At 32.2% G+C, this 21,872-nt stretch overlaps 1 protein-coding gene across 22 annotated transcripts in view; it reads left to right on the forward strand.

The window, feature by feature from the left end:
* The window catches only part of LOC126858910 (CUGBP Elav-like family member 2), a 507,709-nt gene that overhangs the window by 440,842 nt on the left and 44,995 nt on the right, over positions 1 to 21,872 (forward strand). For all 22 annotated transcript variants that reach the window (XM_050609620.1, XM_050609624.1, XM_050609617.1 and 19 more), the window contains one exon: positions 3,778 to 3,826. In XM_050609620.1, coding sequence (XP_050465577.1) covers positions 3,778 to 3,826 — 49 coding nt within the window. The remainder of the gene's footprint in view (positions 1 to 3,777; positions 3,827 to 21,872) is intronic.

The raw sequence follows: 21,872 nt of genomic DNA on the forward strand, positions 1-21,872 counted from the left end.
ATATTACTTGAAATAAAGTAAAATAACATAAAGAGTCCAATAACTGTTTTACATCATAGAACAAACGAATTATTTATATAAATTATATATTTCAAAAAAGAAAAAGAATTAATCTCTTGTATTACACACTTAATCTCTTGTACACACATGTACACATGTGTGTATAATTGTTTAAATCATGCATATAAATGTTATTATTTTAATATCTTGTCAGTTATCAAAAGTAAAAAGCATTTTCAATGAATATGGAATACTCTCAAAGTATCGAAGCTATTGCACAATTCTGTAATGCGATATATCTCTCTCGTATCGGGAAAGTATACAGACTTACTGTGACTTATGCAGTGAATCTGGCGCATCCAGATTGCATCACCGTTGTGGTGTATGGGTCGTTAGTCGATGCGTATAATCTTCGATCGCAATCGTGGCTGGTGGTCCGATTATACCTAGCTTGGTATCGATCCTACCGGTCGATATGGATATCGAATTTGAATCTCGGGATGATCCTTCCTGTCGCAGACGGTTGCAAGGTAGAACCAGGGGCACAACTGCGAGGAACCTAGTTTCGGAGAATGAATAGCAAATGACCGCTGGAATTGCTATCGAATATGATGCTTTTGAAAGGAAATCTTATCTTTTCCCTGCTAGAAATGACTATAAACGCCATCGATGGATTAGATTCAAGGATTGTAGTCTATCGACACGCCATCGTTAATCGAATAAACATGAGTGATCATATCATCATAACATCTAAGAATAACTATAAGTATAAAAGATAATATAATTAATGTGTTTTAAAAATAATAATCAATATAAAATGTACAAAATGTATTTAAAAATATCATTATTTAATTTATATTCTAACAAAGCAACAATTTAATTGAAATAAAATTCTTTTTTATCTTTGATTTTGTATATTTCTTGATTCCAATCCACATGAATTTTTTTTTCATAAACTCTTGCACAGATTTTTAAGTTCAGAAAATTTCGCTTCTATAAATCTTGAACTAAAATTCTTTCAATTCTTTAATACATACGGATTAGTGCTGTAGATCTTTATTGTAAAATTGCTGAATCTATAAATCATCGATTTCAAGAATATCTCATTGTCCTCTTTAGCTTTTTTATTAGAATAAGTTGGCTAATAATATTTGCATTATAATAAATATACAATCACACACTATTTATTTTTTATTAATATTTCTGAAAAACGTAACATTCTTTACATTGATTACTTTTTTATACGTACATTTTAGCATTATTCATCCATAGACGTTTTGATGATGTAATTACTCATATTTAATCAACTAATGTGTCGACCTACTACAATTTTTACTTCTTCTAAGTCGTTTCGCGAGAGATGCCGTGTGATTCATTATTTATGTTATGACTAGCAGCTCGCTGAAAGTCTCTCAAATATTTTGATCGAATCTTCTCGTCATTGTCGGAATTTGTTGATGGCGTTAAATTTAACGAGCATAGGAATTAAATTAAAAAGGAGAAATTTAAAAATGACCCAGATCTTCGATGCACATCATTCGCTAAAGTATGGACTGTTCGATATAACTCCAGTGTCATAAAAACCGATGGCTTATTCCTCTGACACGTAATAACCATCACCATAATAAACGAAAATGTCAGATCTATCATTTTCCTCGGCAGGGAGGCTCCATCACAACGTAGCTATAAATGTTATCCCTTCCCTTTTCTCTATCATTATTTCTTTTTTCCTCCGCGTGCATTTATTTTTCTATGGTGCAATAAATGCATCATCTTGGTTATAAAGACGTAACTTTACGATATCATTCCATTTTTATTTGCAAAATATAATCACCTCACTAATTTTTTATGAGTCTTCGTAGTTGAAATTATTAAGTGATATCTTTGAAAATAAAAATGAAATTTATAGCAAAGAATATTACAATAATAAATTTGAATCATTTAAGAGAGAGAGAGAGAGAGTATTTATATTAAAAAATATGACATTAATAGAATGCAATACATATAATGAAATATTAAAAACAAAGCACTTAAGATTTATCGATTATTGTCATACTATTAACACCGAATCACAATTAAAAAAAAAAAATTTAACTGACCGCATTTTTTATCGGAAAATCCCTATAAGCGCTATTGAAATAATCTGTAAGAGGACTATTTTAAACGTATACTGAAAAAATATGAAAGCCCGCGCACGTGTTCATCTACATCTACGATAACATTTATTTACTCGAAAACTGTTTGCAAGTTGCGTGTTACTCTATCTCACTCGGATAATTGCTAAAACATCAGTTGCAATAAATTTTATCTCGCGGCGAAATTCGCACAATTAAATTTGGCGTAAATCGATTTTATTGCAACGAACGATAGGTAATCGCATATGCAGCGCGTATGTTATGTATTTGTATATACACTATACTAACTATACGCTTCTTATCTTTTCATGAAGATCGCGTGTGTTTGTTCGCGGCCGATGTCATAGATTCATTGCGCAGAAAATCTCGTTGCGCATGTGTTCGAACGAGTAGATACACCGAAATGATTTCCATATTCACACAAGCGGTTGATCATACAATGCAGCTACTTTACCAGATGCGTTTCCCGTGCATCCCACTCATAAATATCGTTTATCAAAGAGATATCGCGCGTTTCAATGACCTTTCGATATATATATATATATATATATATGTAACACGATATCATTATAATGAACTCTATTATCGCGATAATAATATATACTTGCCCTATCCCAGAAGCAGGTATTAGTATATTATATTTTAATAATTGCTTTTCAAGTTCCACTATATGTATATTCTCTTTTCATTTCCAACGTCCAATATTTTCACTCGAGAGTCAAATTAAAATTATGTTAATGCAATGTCTATTTGATATTGATTTTGCTTGAAATATTGAAGTGTTCTATATCAATGGAGTACTAGAAATCATGAATAAAAAATATCCCTGAGAGATACATACATTTATTGCTGTAGTGGATATTCCACACTATGAGATGATTTTATATAAGTTAAATCAAAAAATTATAATTACTCTTTTGATTAGTGAAGTTTTAGAATTTGAGATAAATTTTTTCTTATTAAATATATATACAGTATGAAAAATATTTTTTAGTTTATATAAATAGTAGAAATTTTTTTAATGTTTCCAAATTAACTTTATATATGCATAAATGCGCAACAAAACATTATTTAATTAATAAGGTAAACTCTAATAGAATGTATCTGCGTATGTGAAATGCTGATAATTGCCCAATATATAAGAAAAATATTACATAAATATTTAAGTAAAGAGGATATCGATTTCATACTGTTTAAAAACATTCAGCAGACATAAGAAAAGATGAATCTTTTTCTCATATCATGATGTAGATCCGGAAACATCACGTTGCATCGATATAGATACATATTTGTAAGAATTCTGTAAGATAGGAAATTCCGGTTTTATATCGCACTTGATTTTCGATCTCGTGCGCGTGAAATAGGAAAGAATCCTTAGAATAAAATCGGGCGCAATCGCCTCTATGTAAGTACGAGAACGAACTGCAAGCCGCGTGGAAAACGGCTTCCCGTTCTTGCATTTTTCAAAAAGCGCGAAACGAACTTTACATCCGAACCTCGCTCTCTAACGTCGACGCAATATCGGCAATCTTATCAATAATAAATGTCACTTTTATTACGCCCGGACGCTTTCGAAGCGCCGATGATAACGTCAGGCCAGTGCAGAGATGCAGACTATATCGTTGATTCTTTTTATTTCCAGATGCGCCATCCGATCCAGATGAAGCCAGCTGACAGCGAGAATCGGAACGGTGAGTGAAAATTTTAATCATTTTGGCGGAACAACTATCTCTAGTAATATCCGTTCTGCTCTAACAATTAAAATGATATCAAATTTTCTTAAGAAAATATGGTTCTGTTCACAAAACAATTTTGCTATATTCACAAAGTGAGCCGTAAAAATTGACGTAATAGTAGATCCACAAGTTTTATTAGGAGCTCACTAACTCAAACTTCCGTTCGGATACATTTAATAATACTTTTAATAAGAAATACGAAACCTTTCATAAAATGTCTAGTTTAATAAGGTACGCCGAGTAATATACCGTCTCTTTTAATGGTTGCTCGATCATTTCCAAGTTCTGGCACAGTTAAGAAAGGAATTCTGAGCAAAGTGCCATGACGGTATAACAAGCGAAAGAGAAGACAATAATACCGGTCGCGAAAGTAAACTTAATTCTCTCCGCGTCACAACCTCGACGGAAAATGCAGCTCAAGGCACGTTCATTAAATGCTAATTAATTGGCCGAATTGAGAGGGGCTTGTCAAGATTGCATAGTCAAAGAAGACATAATCGAGCTGCAAAGTACTAAATGATAGGACGTTAAGATCAGCCAGAGAATTGGCAGAAGTGAACAAATTTTATCAACACTATTCATATAATACCAGAACAACGTAAAAATCAATTCCCTCGCAGATTTTCGCGTGGCGCGTTCTCTTCCTTTTTATTTTCTCTTACCTTTTTTAAATGCCTTTCATATTTTCACCGACAAATTTATTCATTCGGTGTTGTATTGTTTGCAAATATATATAGGAAATTAGAGACACCAGTAAAATTCCAGATTCCATTCTAGATTTGTATGATATACAGAATGATTTTATTTTGATGCAGAATAAAAATTACTAAGCAAATTAATAATTTTTTTTAAAAAAAAACAAACATAATTGTGTCGTAGAAATCATCTCAGATATTTTTCTGTATGCTACAAATTTAAATCTGACATTTAAAATAAATGATAATTTAATGTCATTACCATTAATGTTTATTAAGAATATCAAAATAATATTAAAAAAATAGAACGAAGATTATCATTTTTCTCAAAATATGCAAAATGATTTCTGTAGCAAATTTTACATTAAAATACTCTAATTTCACCACATACTGATCGGATAGACACTGTGTAAAAATTTGAAAACATCGAAAAGCATATCAAATGGCACCGCGAATACCAGCAGGAGAGTCAACGGACGCGGCAAAACGCGCGATTTTTTTATGGATAACTGCGCCGCGTTAGCAATAAAAATCCAACTACCGGCTGGACGGGGGTGTAACGTAGAACGTATATAAAACCGGGCACGTCGGTGGAACGACGCAAAACGAATGCTAATGAAATATTAACGACACCCGTCACGTGCTGCGCTTGGCTGGACCGCTCGCTGTTTCTCTTTCCTCTCCCTCTTTTCCTCTGTTTCTCTGTTTCATTCTTCTTCTCTCTTTCTCTTTAGTTCGCTCACTCTCCCGCTTCGGGTTTTTACCCATCTCGTTTTCCTTTTTTTCCCTTTTTTTATTTCCTATAAGAACTTTCGGGAGGAGGATGCTCGTGCGCGGGGTGGTTTTTACATCGAGATGCAAGGCCGTTTCGGGCGTCGTATAGCGGCACTGTGTGCAAATGACGTGCCAAATTGTAATCACGCCAAGATTCAAGCGGCTTTACACCTCGCGTTTAGCTCGCGCTAACCGAAACCTGATTCTGACACTTTGTTTGTTACGGTCGGGCTTGCGCAGTTGCGCGAACAAGATCCTAGATCAAGTAACCGCGTTACATGGACCGACGCTCGATCCTGTTTACCAGCAGTTAAGCATTAAATAGAAGTTACTTCGTTGGTTAACCATTCAATCGCGACAGCTTCGCAGTTGAACTAACTTTAATTTTTCAATCGAGTTAGCGAAGATAATTCTGAATCGCAGAAATAAATGCGCGAAAAAAACTAAATCAATAAGTAAAAGAAAAGCTTGTAAATAATTTTTGAAACTTTTTAGCAATCACTAAAGTGCCTTTTTGCAATAACTCAAGAAGAGCTCTAAAATATGATATAAAATAATGATATAATTTCTTGTTAAATAGAATAACAGCAAAAAGCAACGCGATATAAAATTTTGCCAAAAAAAATAATGTATAATAAATAGGCTCTTTTATTTATTTATCGATTCAATATCAATTTGCTATTAATTTATTAGAGAGGATTGCATCTTCTTTGAGTGAAAAAATCATTTATAGTAAAATATATATAATATAATTCTATTGAAAAAAGTGATTTATAAATTTGAACTGATAACAATGAGGTACAAAAAAATTGGCTTTAGAAGAAAATATATTTGATATAGTTTTACTGCATATTAATCTAATTTTTATTTCAATAATTTAGAAACTATAATTTAATATAAATTTATATGTTATACTTAGATGCTATAAGTTAATATAAATTTATATATGTATTTATAATTAACTATAAAAATCCAAAATTATTAGTTACATTTTTATGAAAAATTTTCAAATTGTAGAATATAATGGTAGTGTTGTCACTATAAATAAAAAATTTAAAAAAAAGTATAATGATTATAAGAATTAAAACTGCATATTAAATAAAGAAAGAGAGAAAAATGTGATAATAAAAAATATACAACTGCATAATACTGTGGCGCCTAAAAATAATACAGAATAAAGATAAAAATGAAAAATTTATTGTGACTATCTATCACAATAATAGTCAACAAATTAATGCTGTTATTCGCACTTTTCGGGCTAGATTTAAAAAATATTTCAAAAGACATTTGCTTATCAAAATAATTACTCAGAAAGATAAAATTATTATAGTCGTTTCTTATAAGCGTGTATCTTATCTCAATTACTACTGATAAACGGCGAAATTTCATTTTATTTATAGCGTAAGCAAAGCAAACGGGGTATGAGTGCATAGTATTTGCGTTGTATATAAAAATGAATAGACACGACGTGGTGTAACCGAAATCGGGATCAGGCTATTCGTAACCGCGCGCACGTGCAATATGGGAAAGGATTTTTCCATATGGGATGCGGGACGTGCGCGCGGCGGCCACCATGAATAGTGCCGTTGTGGCTACATGCAAATCCTAGTAAAACGGGAAAATAGTAAACAAGAAGAGAAAGAGAGAGAGAGAGAGAGAGAGAGAGAAAAAGTGCTTATCCGGTATCAAAGTATTATAGTTGCTTTTTGTCGTTAGACGAATCTCGTAAATGCCGCGCCGCATCTGACGTAGGTCGAATTTGGATAAAGCAACTCCAAGCTTATGCATAAAGCGCGAGATTAGTCGAATATGAAACTTACTTTCTTGCACATGCAGAGATATGATATTCTATACGTATACAAATGCATAGACAGCGCTATATAATCGAATTGCTTTACCGTTGATTGCTGGAGTATTATTGTTAAAAGGATTAGATTATTTAATATTTCTGTTGATCAGTACGAATTTATGAATCTTTTCACGGAAAAAATGTAACGTATTGAATGACAGCTATTATTAAAAATGTCTTAATCATTTATAAAATCATCGTTTATAAAATTTAATTTATGCGTACGCAATATGTAAATGTGTCTTTGCTTTGCTTCCTTATTTTTAATTATCCTTGTATTGATAAATTTTCAATTGTATTTAGTCTCAAATTATAGATAATCAAAGCTTAAATATTTAAAGATTTAATCTAGTATGAATAATTCAGGTTGATTCTCTGAATTTTTTACATAAATTAATAAACGAACATCGTAAAAACAGTGTCTCTTACTTGATAAAATTTTTTGCCTTTTAATTGACGCAAACTCGAACAGAATATTGTTGCATAAGATAAAAGCTTTATTTGAGATTTTATAGTCAAGGTTTCTATTCATCTGCATTTACGGCCAATCTAACAATTGAAGAAAACACTGAATAGAGAATGAACCTCATTTCTTATCCTATAATTACTCTCGTCAATGACGTAGCAATGGATGAACGATTTTAGCAGCGTTTCCGACGGGATGCACGCCGATCAAGGGACTCCTGTCAAGCACGACAGCTCAACAAAAAGAAGAGCGACGAGAGTGAAAGCTTTATTTATATCCGTGACATTCTGTTTATTTTGGCTGACAGACCGGTGGCTCGCTCCGGGCTCTAACTAGTAACAAGCTCTAGCTGACTTGTCTTCCCTTCAAGTTCCATTCTATCTCAACATTGCTTCGATCCGATTATGTCACGTCTTAACGGATATGAGAGAGACTAGCAGTTAAATTAATTGCCGTTTTCTTCGTGGAAACAATTATCGCGCGTTAATAACTGAGTTAACATCGTTACACAGTATATATATACATTGTCAGCCTGTTTGGACCTACTTACAGTCCACTTAGTCCATCCTTTAAACTTCTTAACTTGTCTTTCAATCTTGTTTATCTTAAACTTGACATTAGTCACGCATGTTTTATCTATGTCCTCTCGCCTTCTTATCAATTAACGTGTTCAAAAGTAAATTTTATATGAATATGAAGAAGTCAGCGTTTTATTAGCCACTGAATAATAACAAAAAAGAATAATGAGAATAAATCAAATACTTTTTTCTATCTTTCGCATATATTATAGTAATATGTTAGCAATTATTTTATTTTTCAAAAAAGAAAAATTTTAAAAACTTGTAATTTTTAAGCTTATTGATTAGACGGACCAAACACTTTTTAAAATTTTAAAAAAGAGCAAAACTCACTTTTAGTCAGATAATTTTAATGTTGATCCTAATTTAAAATTTTATTGTTACAACAAAATACGCGTTTAGTTTATATCGTTTTTAATTTTTCTATGTCTTGATTGACACTTTATGTCATTCATCATTCTTTCGACGAATGATTTAATCATTGTTCAAACCGAGTGGAATTCGAGCCGTCATATTTTTTTATTGTCGAGATGATGAATGTAACACGTATTGTTGAGTTTTGGTTATCTAATTGGAAACTTTTTTTATGTTATTCATTACTTCGTGCAATCCAATACATTCGATTCATTCGTCGATACCTCTATTTTTGCACTCGAGTGTATGCATTAATCAGCAAAGTTACATTTTTTATAAAGTATAGATTATCGAGAACTTGAAAAAATAGCAGTTCTGTAATCAAGTTTAATATTACATTGTAGTAATGAAATTGTGTCATTGTCACACATTCAGCTTACTTATTCATGTTGATTTATGTTGATTATTATATTCATTAATCACGATCCGTAGCTATTGAATATTAGACGAATCATCTTTCATACCCACGCGAACTGAATTGTTTGTTATATAATCGTAAATTATAGGAAATATCGTTGTTACGAATCTATCTTTCTAACGATACCAATTATGTCGTGTGAGTTCATCTTCTTATAAAAAAAATACTCATAAACAATATTATCTGCAATTGATTGCATCTCATGAAAAAAAAATGAGACGTATGCAATAAATGCAAAGATGTTATAACAAAAAATTAAAATATGCAATAAATGCGAAGATGGTATAAAAAAAAAATAAATAAATAAAATATGCAACAGATGCAAAGATAATATAAAAAAAAAAGAATTAAAGTATGCAAAAGATGCAAATTCGAACGTAATCACATCAAAATACTTTAATGTGATTACGTTCTTTCATTTGACCGACTTCGTATTCGCGAACTATCACGTTCGATCGAACCAATCGGAAGGGAATAAATTATGAGCGGCTTCATGAAGTAACTAGTGCATCGAAGATTGCATGGCGTGTTCCGAGACTTCCGAGGAACGTTCCTACAATCGCGGAAAAGCGACACGGAGCGAAAGCGAAGAGAGCGGTTAGTCTTGCGCCACAATCATCAATGATAAGCTCTCTATCTTATCAGACAGAAGCCCGGTGAGTCAGCGATAGCGATTCGTAAGCAAGACACGTATCTGCCATAATCATACATCGTCTTTCGTCTCAATCGAATACCTTATCTATTGTTTATCGCGTCTACACACAAAAACCCCGTATGGCGAAACGGATGCGGCGTGACGTTTTGCATTTGCAGCGACGGCGGTTCTCGATGGCGGGAATCATATTAGCATGCGAAATACGCGAAGCGCTCATGCACTTTGGCCGTTCGCAGAATTTTCGCTTCGTCACTATACTCGTAGGCAGCGATACTTCTTTTTTTTTTAATTTCACGAAATACTTTGTAGGAAAAATTATGCATACTTTGCATGTAAATTATATACATCGATTATCGATATGATACGCGAGATATGATGATGTGGAAAAATTGTCGACAGCATCACTACTTATTAGCACATTTAATAAACTATTTTATAAAACGCAATTAATCAAAGTTAAATTACAATTACAATAAAGTATTTAATATATATATTTTTTTAATGCGCGTTGAAACGATATTAATAATTTTTAATTGGTAATTTTTTTAACGTTTCTATTTCGTGACATAATAATAACACTATTTTTACAATTGCGCCAGAAATAATATGCTTGTTATAATATCAAATTATTGACGTACATTAAAGAGCAAGCTCTCACATCTTTATATAATTCGGAATAATATAAAATATTCTGTATCACCACGCATCGAACACAAGTAGAAAAATTTTCGAACGGAGACAACTCTGTAACAAACGAACACGGGAATCTTCCTGTTGACATCGAGTGTACTCTCGGAGATAGCATCAATATTATATACAGGAGCAAACCACATTTCGGTCACTGAGTGGTAGCAGTCTTGCTTGAGTCGACCCTTTTCGCGACAGTTTGTTTTCCTTCGACGAAAAGCCGATGGAGCGTGCACCAGGCTTGAGAATCTTATCGGCGCGTGCCATATAACGCCCGCCAGACGCGAGCAATATTTTTAAGCCTTTCGAGATAACGTCTTCAGAAGTGCACAACGAACTGATTCTCTCGAACGGCTGATTTTAAACATGCCCGCGTCCTCGAACGTGTTCCTATGCTCTACGCACTATATGCGATCGATAAACATCCGGCGAATCGACGTTTCTATTTGCAAAGGAGTGATTGTTGCAAAACGTATCAAAGGAGAACTGCATGGAGCTTACAACACGCTTTGTTCTCCCTTGTCGCTGAAACTTCTCGCGATATCGATCCTAAATGAAGGCACAACGTCATAGCTTTTAATAGGTCTCTAACACAAAACTTCTCTTTCTTTCTCTCTCTCTCTCTCTCTCTCTCTCTCTTTTTCTCTTTCTCTTCCTCCCTCTAATAACCCATTTATATATAATAATTACACATTAGGAATGCTCACTAAAAATTATATTTTTGCTGCATATAACGAGTATACATTAAAATATCCTAGGATTTTATGTTTTATAAAAAAAGAAAATTTAATGAATAATATTCTGTTTACTGAAAGTTAGATGCAGATTAAACTCGGAATGACATAATAATAATTAATTTTATATTATACAAACAGAAAAATATATAATACAGCTTACTATTAATATCAATGTGATATTTTGTATTGAAATATAACGAATCTATAATGAAATAGTTATGGAAATAAAAATATAAAAATGTATGAAATAGCTTTCTTTTAATGTCAGTATTAAACTATATATATATATATATATATATATATATATATATATATATATATATATATATATGTATAATCTTCCGTAGTTAAGCATGTAATAAATTTATAATTAAATATTAGTAAAAATTCAGAGCAAAATTTTGTTTCGAAAAAACTGCTTTCACGAATAATTTTCGGTGAGTATACTCTGACAGAAATATTATAATAAAACTGGTATACCACATTTTGTTGAATTTTTACTGGAAATATTAAGACAATTTTTTGACATGTATAATATATTCGCTCGCATATAATTTTCTTTTCTTACAAAAATAAAATGTGTCAAATTTTATAATGGAGGAAGAGATGTATATTTGAAAAAATTGCAAGCTCTTTTGTATTCACACTTCTTGCACTGCGCATATAAACTCTCTACTAAAAAAACTACTTATCGTCAAATGTATCATTAATAACAGTTTCAAAATCACACCTCGCTAATTGAAAAGTGAATAAATTATCATTCTTTGACCAGAAATTGTTAAGAATAAACTCAAGCCAGACCAATAGCGATGTTAAACACTATTTTATACTTTAATGCATAAAATGTGCATTAAAAATATACAAATAAAATCTAGTATAATTTTTCGGTTTTCAATATATATATAATTATTATATGAGAAAATATCTTTATATAATATATTATACTATCGAATATATGTATAAAAACAATATTTTCATAATAGCATTCTAACTTGTTATATTAAAAGCATTATTCTTTGGTCTTTCCACGAAAAGAATATAAAAACTTCTAACTTAACTTGACATATAAAGATTAATTTATTTTATAACAGAAAGAATTACTATCTGCAGCTACTCGTGCGATAAAATATGGCTCTTTTTTAATTGCCATTGTTTTACCTTTCTGTTCATTGATCGCTACGAAACAATGTAACAGTTAGTATGGCATAGCTGAAAATAGAATTTCTCTGATGAAATATTCTCTCATTGTTTGTCTGTTGCTTTTCGAGGTTCTTTGGACAGTTTTACCGATTGCCTCGACCGCTTTGAAGTTTCCTGAACGCTTCGATAGAGCGGCACGCATAGCGACCGTTGATCTGGCGCTAAAGAGACTCTATTTGGATATTTGAATATGTATAAAGCGAATGCACGAAATACTGAAAAGTAGATCACGAGGATCACCGAGTAAATAGAATCCACTTCGGCAAGCTCGAGCCACGACTTGGAATCGAAGTTTGTGCGCGGTGTAGCATATTTTGCGAGATTAGTACGTACCTAAAAGTTAAGTATTTAGAATGTGCTTGAGCGTGATTAAACTTGAAATATTTAAGTTTAATGTACACGCTATGATCATACAGTCGGCAAAATATTCTGCAAGAAATTCACATTCGCGCTTTGTATTAAGTAAACTTGGAATTTCTCATTAGCAAATATTTGCTTACAAAAATTTATAAAAAGTTTCATTAAAATTATGTTTATAGATATATGTGTTTCAATTTATTGTCAATTTTTTTATTAAACAATATATCGCAGAAAAATTGAGTTATAACAAACAGTCGTTTTACACTTTTTATTTGTACAATTTAATATGTTTATTTTATCCATTAGAGTGAACTCTTTTTCTCTATTATAACATAATTTTAATCTTATTTAAATATTTTTAAAAAATATGAATATATATACGTTGTTGTAGAACACTTGATTAAAAATAATTAATATATTTCACGATAAACTTAAGATTATGTGTGCGAGTCTGTTTCAATATTGTAAATTATAACGTTTTTTTTTTTCTACGTTTAAACGTCAAACTTAAACTTACCAACAAATCTGCGGCTGAAAAGATGCATTTGATATGTGTATATTTGAATTATCTCGTAAATCTCGAATGCTGCATACTAAATGCTCTAATGCTATATTGTAACGATAAATTTAGCGGGTTGTGTCTTTCGAGATAATACGCGTCAATGCATTTGGCGATGCGAGTGCACATCGGGAACCCGGTTGAATCCGTATAACGGGGCTAATCCAAGCGGACGATTAAAAGCGGCGGTTGTATGCAGTGGCGTGACCTATTGCGGACCGACAATGCGTGTCCCCGCATTTATGATTCGGATATGCGTTTGGCATTCGTTCCGCGCGCGCGGAGAAATATTTTCCCCGTTGCCGTAACGTCGCACTCGCCGCCGCGCCGTAATGACTCGGACTCGACCGAAAATGGAAAGCGTGAATTCGAACTCCGAACATCCCTGCTGCCGATAAAAAGAGACCACAAATTATCACGCCACCAGCGATTTTTGTCTACTATTTTTGACCCGTCCGAGCCTAGATTATTTTTGTTACACACCCCGAATGTGATGCTGCAGCGAACGGGATGTCAACTCCATCACCGAGGAGAGTTTATACTACGAAGTAAATGTTTTAACAGATGCAGAACATATATCGAAAATATTTTTAAAATATTTTTCAAATAGAGAGGATGATATGTATCCTAAATATATATTTACGTTTTTATATCATTTTTTTTATTATGTATACGTAACAAATATGTCAAACTCTATGTGCTTTTTAATAAGTAATAACTGCATTGCATATACACGTATGTTGTTTCAAAAATATTATTCCTCTACCGATAGTTGCTGCGCTTGGAAGGAGATATCTAAGCATTCTGGGGTTATTCATAAACACCGGCTGCTTACATTCACAAGCGTAATAGAAGCACGTGTAAGTAAACGGCAAAGCAAATGCGCGCAATTTGATTCGATAATAGCTACAAGATAAACAATCATACAACTCTACTGTCAGCGATTTCCAACAAATGCACATATAGCGTGTTTGATTAAAATGCGTTTGGCATTTGTTCGAGACAAAATACTGAGAAGATGTGTGAAAACATTCCTGCAATATGAGTCAAGAAATTGGAATTGACGAAGTTACTGATTAAGTTGAAAAAATCTACAAGCGAACAAACTATAATTCAGAAAAAAAATTTCTGCTTTCTGTATATTATAGAAACGATATTAAATTGATATATCACGTAATTATCTCAAACAAAGAATATATTTATATAGGTTCTACGATTCAAACATGATTCAATCATCTACGAATCCTAGAAACCAAATATTTCGAAACCTACGAGTTTCAAAGTTCCAAAAAATATATACAAAAATTTATTATGTTAATCTGCATTAGTTTGGTCTGGTATACTGAATTATTGCGATATTCCATTTAATAAATTCATATTCTACTTAAAAAGATTAAACGTCAAGAGACCAGAGATTGGGGTTTGCGTGCTCGCTATAAACGACGCGTATTCGCAAAAGAGGCATGTCTGCGTTTGCTTTACAAGTGACTACTGCATAAGAAAAACAGATGCCTCGAGAATAGGGAGAAACTGTGCAGGTGGATTGGAACCGGGCCAAACACTTATATATCGCCGCATCTACCAACACCCACTCCTCCCCGACACTCGCGTTATATTACAACCTGCGCGTTTAACGTCTGCTGCATAATAAAATCATCTCTCATCGGGACACTAAATATCGCTAACCACGAGACTCATGTTCGCCGTCCGACGAATGACAAACATGCTATGCTTTACTAACAAATCATGCCACATTCCTTCAAGTTTTAAAGACATCAACTATCACACACAGAAAATAAAAAAATTACTATAATTAATAGTATGTCAAGACTTTCTCTTTTTTTACGTAAAATAAAGTTATCGAAAAATAAATATCTTTCGGTAAAACAAAAAAAGTAAACATCCTGTAGAACACATATTTATCTCATTATAAATAGTCTCTGTCGTAAAAACGAGAAACAATTATTCTTTATATGAATCAATGTATACATATATGTATATGTGACATTTTATTTTTATTTAGAGAAATGCTTTTCATCGTTACGATTTATTTCGCGTATATAAAAATTTATAATAATTTCGTATATAAAATTCATAATAATTTTCGTTAATACACAATAAATGTATGCAAAACAGCTTTATTTCTCGTTATCTCAATCGCAATCCTCTTCTGACTAAAGTATTACTAACTGATTTTATTTATAATACTTGATGGATTTATATTCTCTCGACAATAATCGGCAATTTAAATAGTGGATATTGACTGCGCATAATATTAATATGTCCTAATATTCATATTAAAATTATTTATTTCGACAAAGCTGACAATTAATGTGTTGCGATATCACTTCAGTATCTGCAAAATATAGAATTAGAAAAATAATATAAATTTTATCAAATAATGCTTTCGATAAAATTCTAAATGCTACTTACAAAATTCCTCATAGTATAGTTTTTTAGCAAGTATTTTTAGAAATATTAATTTTAATACAACACATACATTTTTTTTAATAATTTAAACTCTGTTCTTACATTATCAATAATATCAATATCGATATTAGCCATGTTAAGAAAAAATTAAGAGTACTTACCTTTTTTATTTATAAGATCTATAAAATTTACATATTGGCACATTCAACAGCAATGTGCACTAAAGACACACAAAATTAATATTATACAGTTTTTTCTATATCTGTGTATATATATATGTAAATATTATATATATTACAATAGAGACAAAGAGAGCAAGAATTTTACAGAATATGCAAAACTTACATAGCTTCGCTACATTTAATGTTATATATTATATGTCATTAAAACAGAGAAAAGAATAACGATGAAATTATATAAACAATATTATATTTTCAATATCATGACAAAAGAATCAGTCACGAACATAAAATGATATTTTTATGCGGTTGACATTTTTGACCCCTTGGCATTAAAAGTCATTACTGAAAGAAGCATTCTGTCATATAGTGATTCATAAGGTGAATGTTTCTCTATTTCTTTTGATCTTTAAATTTTTGAAGACTTTTCAGATGACTTTGGCTTTGAATCCATCAATCTTCGAAGATCTTTTCATCTGGTAATAAAGAAATTATATGTTTATATTGAAAATTTCTATTCTCAACAATTTATTTTTTAAAGAGATCTTTGAGTTTTTTAATCTTTTATCATTTATTTCTCGTTATGTGTTTGTGGTTCTTTGAAGATTTAAACGTTCAAATATTTGAGTTAATAAATCTTTTTATTTATAGATGAGAAATTTTAAGATTTTTTTTTAGTGCAATCTTTTAATTTCTTTAAGTCTCTTAATGTAAGAGCTTGCGATCTTTGTCAAGTTTAAAAAAAACACTACGTAATCTATTCTTTAGAATAGCCATCTCAAAGCTTGGCTTGAGCTCCCCTTAACGACCTTTCGAAGACCAACGATGGCATGAAACTTGCTCGAAGCCGTAATCTTCCTTTATCGAGCGATCGTAAATCCGAGCACGAAATGACGATCTCAATTCCGGGATTTCGTTAACCGATGAGAGTGCTAAAGATGGGGGACTAATGAAGCAGGTGTTGCCACGAGGAAATAGCGGCGCGAATAACGCGGCAGGAATTCCGGTAACCCAACACTCGTCTACGGCTCTGTTTATCGCGGCTCAACGTCTCTGTGAAACGCTGCCAAGTACAAAGCGTAGAAGGAACTGCATTCGTTACCGTGACGCGTGCACCGCGTAAGGCTGCGGTTGAGGATTGCATCACCATCTTACATCTTCTTTGATCTAGTGAGAATTTTTTAATCGCGCTGATAAAAATGCGATGATTGTGCCAAAACAAACGCTATCTACTTGATAGAGACAAGAAATAAAAAATATAAGAAAAATAAGGAAAAGACGATTGAGAATTCTAATGAAGATGATTATAAACACAGAGAGCAACAGAATGACTCGTTTAAAAAATAGAAGATAAATTTTACGCAATAAACACAATAATTAAAGTTTAATTATGTGAAGTACATTAGATATTAGGACAAGCAATCACATTTTCTTATAATTATACAATGTAATTAGTGACTGATAGAGACGTTTTCATGCGTGTGTTTACCATAATGAAGCTCTAAGCGATACATATCCATTCGATTGAAATGGTCTCCAGTCGGACATGCGACCTATTTGCAAGAAATTAATCGCCGACGTTAATATTCATGTCAACGTATCCCAATGGTATCATTTACATCGCGACCGTTATGGAATTGGTTTAATGTGAAACGAGGTAGAAAGTATACATAGACGTATATTAGATATGGTATTTGCCATTGCTATTGACTCTCTGACGTGTGTGTAAACACAAATCGTTGGTATTTCAGCGGGAATTAGATGCAGCAATTGCATCGACCAATACTGTTTGTGTAAAACGTCGACATTTCCCATTGATTGCCGTACTCATAATATTTGCATCTCTACTTTACAGATGAATTAAAAGACAAAAACAAGTATTCCTATAAAGTTAGAAATGTAATGTGCAAGTATATAATATGAACATAATTGAAGATTCGACAATTTTAATTTACTGTGGAATGATATATTGTCTACTTAAATAATTTGTGCTAACGGTAATAAATTTTAATTTTATATGTACAAAAATGTGTGTGATTAATTTTATTATTAAAATATATTCTATCGAGAATGTGTGCAAACTATTCTGAAAAAGTCACATATTTCAGTAAATCATTACAAATTATATGTGTATAATGAATTTAAAAAGATAAATTTTTAATTTATATTTTTAATATCACGGTTATATCTGACATCTCTCTAGATATATAATCTAGAGAAATATATATCTATGAAAAAGTATATCTATTATAGAAAGCATTATAAATCAAAATTTATAAACTCTGCACACAATACAATAAATAAACTTTGCGACACATACTCTTTCATAATTTTGAACAAATATCTATAATATATGTTATATGCAACGTAACAAATTCATGGGACATAACACTAGAAAATTATTTTATTATTTACACAATTTTCTTTTGCTTTCTTAAGAAACTTATTTTTTCTAGCTTAATTCCATCCTTTTTTTAGTGTTTTGATCATCGATTAATTATATCATATGTGATTATTGATTAACCAATTATTGTATCGTGCTACCTAGCTTCTTGCAAATGAAAAAAATATAATGCGCTTTTATTCCATCAAACATATCCATTTACTAACCAGCTCACATAAAAAATGAATTAAATATATGTAAATATAGTATTTCGTTATATCTCTTTTAATAATTCAAATAATATAATATAAATTCTCAGAGATTAACTTTGATTATATATTCATTATATATATATCATTTCTTTTCTGAGAGACAGATACCAAATATTTTAAAAATCTGATTTTTATTATTTTCTTAACAATTTCCCCACGAAGAAAGAGTTAATTCCGCGATATATAAAATTGGAATACGAACGAGCGTTCAATTCTTCTTGAGGCGGTCTCACGTATATATATATTCGTCTGCACCGACGCGGTAATCGGGATCGATGAAATCGCAGAAAGTTAGCGTCAGAAATTCAAAGGAGACTTCTCCAAATGTCGGCGGGCAAACACGCGGCTGCTTACATACGCGCCGATGCACGCGAGGATTCTCATCGATTATGTGCCAGGTTAACGACGACCACGACGGCGATATGCGGGCGCGTATAAATAATGCATCATCGTGTCGTTCGAACGAGACAGTCCACAAATATCCATGAAACGTCGATGGCAACGATGACCTCGTGGCACTCGTGGATCGTCCGATAGTTATCGTTCAATGCTCATCTCTTCTAGAAGTATTTGTGCAAGATGATGTAAGACAAAATCGCCAAATGGACAAATTTCCGCTATTTTGATTCCTATCTGAATATTTGCGCGTGAATTTTCAATAGAATTTTCAATAGAATAAAATTTTTAATTTGCACGATTTACGAAAAGCTACATAAATAACAACTACAATTGATACAATTAATTAATTAATAATTAAAACAATAATATAAAATTAAGATACAAAAAATAAGTTTTTATAAATGTAGCAGAAAATTTAAATTTGAAAAAATTTATGGGAACAATATTTTTTTTTAATTTAAATAAATAATTTATCTTAATTGGTCGTAAAATAAATTTCTTACGGTAATATTAGTTATTAAAATTTCTATATCTTCATCATTTAATTTATAAATATCATTTTCCCATATAGTGCACACTGTAAATTTTTTGGAAAAGAAATAAGATTTATTTATTTATGATGAAACAACGCTTTATATATTACATTATTATATATTTTCCCAATTTAAAAGTATAATGTTGCATTTATCTACATATTTATTTATTTAATCATATTTGATTAATTAATTAATTTATTATATTTTATATAATTATAATTTATTTCTTTTACTTATTCTAGATATTAATTTAAAATAACCAATTATAAATTTGTTAAATAGGATTGTTGTAAAATAGTAAATACGTTATTTCTGAAATATGAAGATGTTGAAATATATATTAATTTGTAATATATAGTAATTTGTTTTACCAATTTTTGATTTTAGCGCGGCAAATATGTAAATCCAAGGCTAAAAATGAAAATGTTTTCTAAGATGATTTGCACGTGCATTAAGTTTACGAGCCGCTGCAGAAATAGCGCAGAAATCGAAACTAATTTACGGAGCAACGTGGCGCCTAAAAACAGGGTTGCGCTCCATTATTTAATTTATTGATGTTTTCACATGAAATCAAGAAACAACGTGGCGCTTGCCGCAATGTTTAGCCAATTGTTTACGTTGCACGCACATCACATACATGTTCGCTTTGTTAGCAAATAACGCGGTAACGATGACGTATATTTGGCACGAGCAATTCAACACGTTTCAAGATTTACGTTACGCAAAACGAAACGCAAAATTGCATTTTAATATAATTTCTCAATAAAAAATTAGAAGAAAATAATAAATAATTCTGACTTGGCGATTTTTATTTTCGCATGTATGCTGAATATGCGAACGACCCTAATAAATATTTGAATTAAAAGTCGATCTGCGAATTTTTGGCTTTGTTCATGAACTCCAAACCTGATCCAGATGGTTGTGAAACTATTTATTGCGCGGAGCGAGGCGGAAATTTAGGTTTTCCACCAGTTTCGGCAAAAGTTCTCCGATGAGTTCGACGACGGCGCCAACTTTCTCCGGCAACAAAGCGACTACTCGGCCGTCACGGGCAACAAATAAACACCCCGAGGGAGATTACTCGCGATAATCGACGGTGTTCGTGAGTAATCGAAGTTTGCGACTGTTGGACCCTGAAGCGTTCTCGCGAATAAGAGTGATTAGACACAACGTAACGTTCTCGTTGTATCTCGTTAGTGCTGGAGCTCGTTGTGTTTAACCCGATTAGGATTTTCCTGCGATCGTTGACTTTTTAATTGCCAAAAGGCTTTCATTCACGTTATTCTCTATTATTAGCCAAATAATATATATATAAACGTACAAATTATTTTAGAATTTCGATACTCAACTAACATATTCTTTAATGAATTTAAAATTAATCTTTTTTTAAAGTGAAGTTTGAGAAAGGATATCATTGTTTCTTGAATTTTTTTCAGTTTTTGATATTAATTGCTTTAAATATTTTAATTATTTTATTTCTATATAAATCACACACAGATATATGTGAGTAAAGGCCAAGTAACGGTAAGTAAAAGTAAATTTTGTCATTTTTACTTTCAAAATGTCATGATGCACAAATTATGGCATCATCTTGCATACAATTTTAAAATACATTTCACTCGCTATCTCATGGATTTTGCATATGTTGTTATTTTCAAAGCAACAGATCAACTCGCGCTATTGACTCTGAAACAGTACATTGTGCATTTATCTTACGCGCGGATTATGTTTGACGATCGTGTTAACAATTCGTGCGGCCAGACGATCGTGCCGAACAATCCAAGTTGTCGCGTCAAGGACTTTGACGAATTACGCGAAGTCCGTGAACGGATCGTACAGTTGGATCGATGGCGAATTGCAACTGATCGAACGTGACTGCGGTTCGATCGACGCGCGTGTCACGTCGACGCATCCTCCGCGAGCGGACGAATCGCCAGCACGTGCTTGCGGCACGGTATCGTGAGCGCTCTTTCGGCGATCCCGGTCACGAACCCGTCGTTTTCGCCATCGGGTGAGATCTCGCGTTTCCGCCTCACTCACACAATTTCACGCACACATACGCAGAAACGTATGTACGCCCCGCAAACGTCGCGCTTCGGCGACTATTGTTTCACTAGAGTCGCGACTCCACGCGATATTCCGCAGCTCGTTACGATGCATTACGACGGAATGCCGTAAATTTGCGGTTGACTTTGCCGAGATCGAATTGCCGTTTGCTCCCGGGACGAGAATGATTTTAATCAAAAGATCGCGAAAGCGGATTTAGCTCATTTTCGATCGAATTTCTAATTTTCATTACTATTGAAAAAATGCTGCAATTTTTTAATACTGCTACAATTTTTGTTTTCTATATTCTGCCTAATTTATATAAAGCTAAAAGAGATAATATTTTTTAAAGATATTATTAAAA

Source organism: Cataglyphis hispanica, chromosome 2 (genome assembly GCF_021464435.1).
Source record: "Cataglyphis hispanica isolate Lineage 1 chromosome 2, ULB_Chis1_1.0, whole genome shotgun sequence".
Lineage (NCBI taxonomy): Eukaryota > Metazoa > Arthropoda > Insecta > Hymenoptera > Formicidae > Cataglyphis > Cataglyphis hispanica.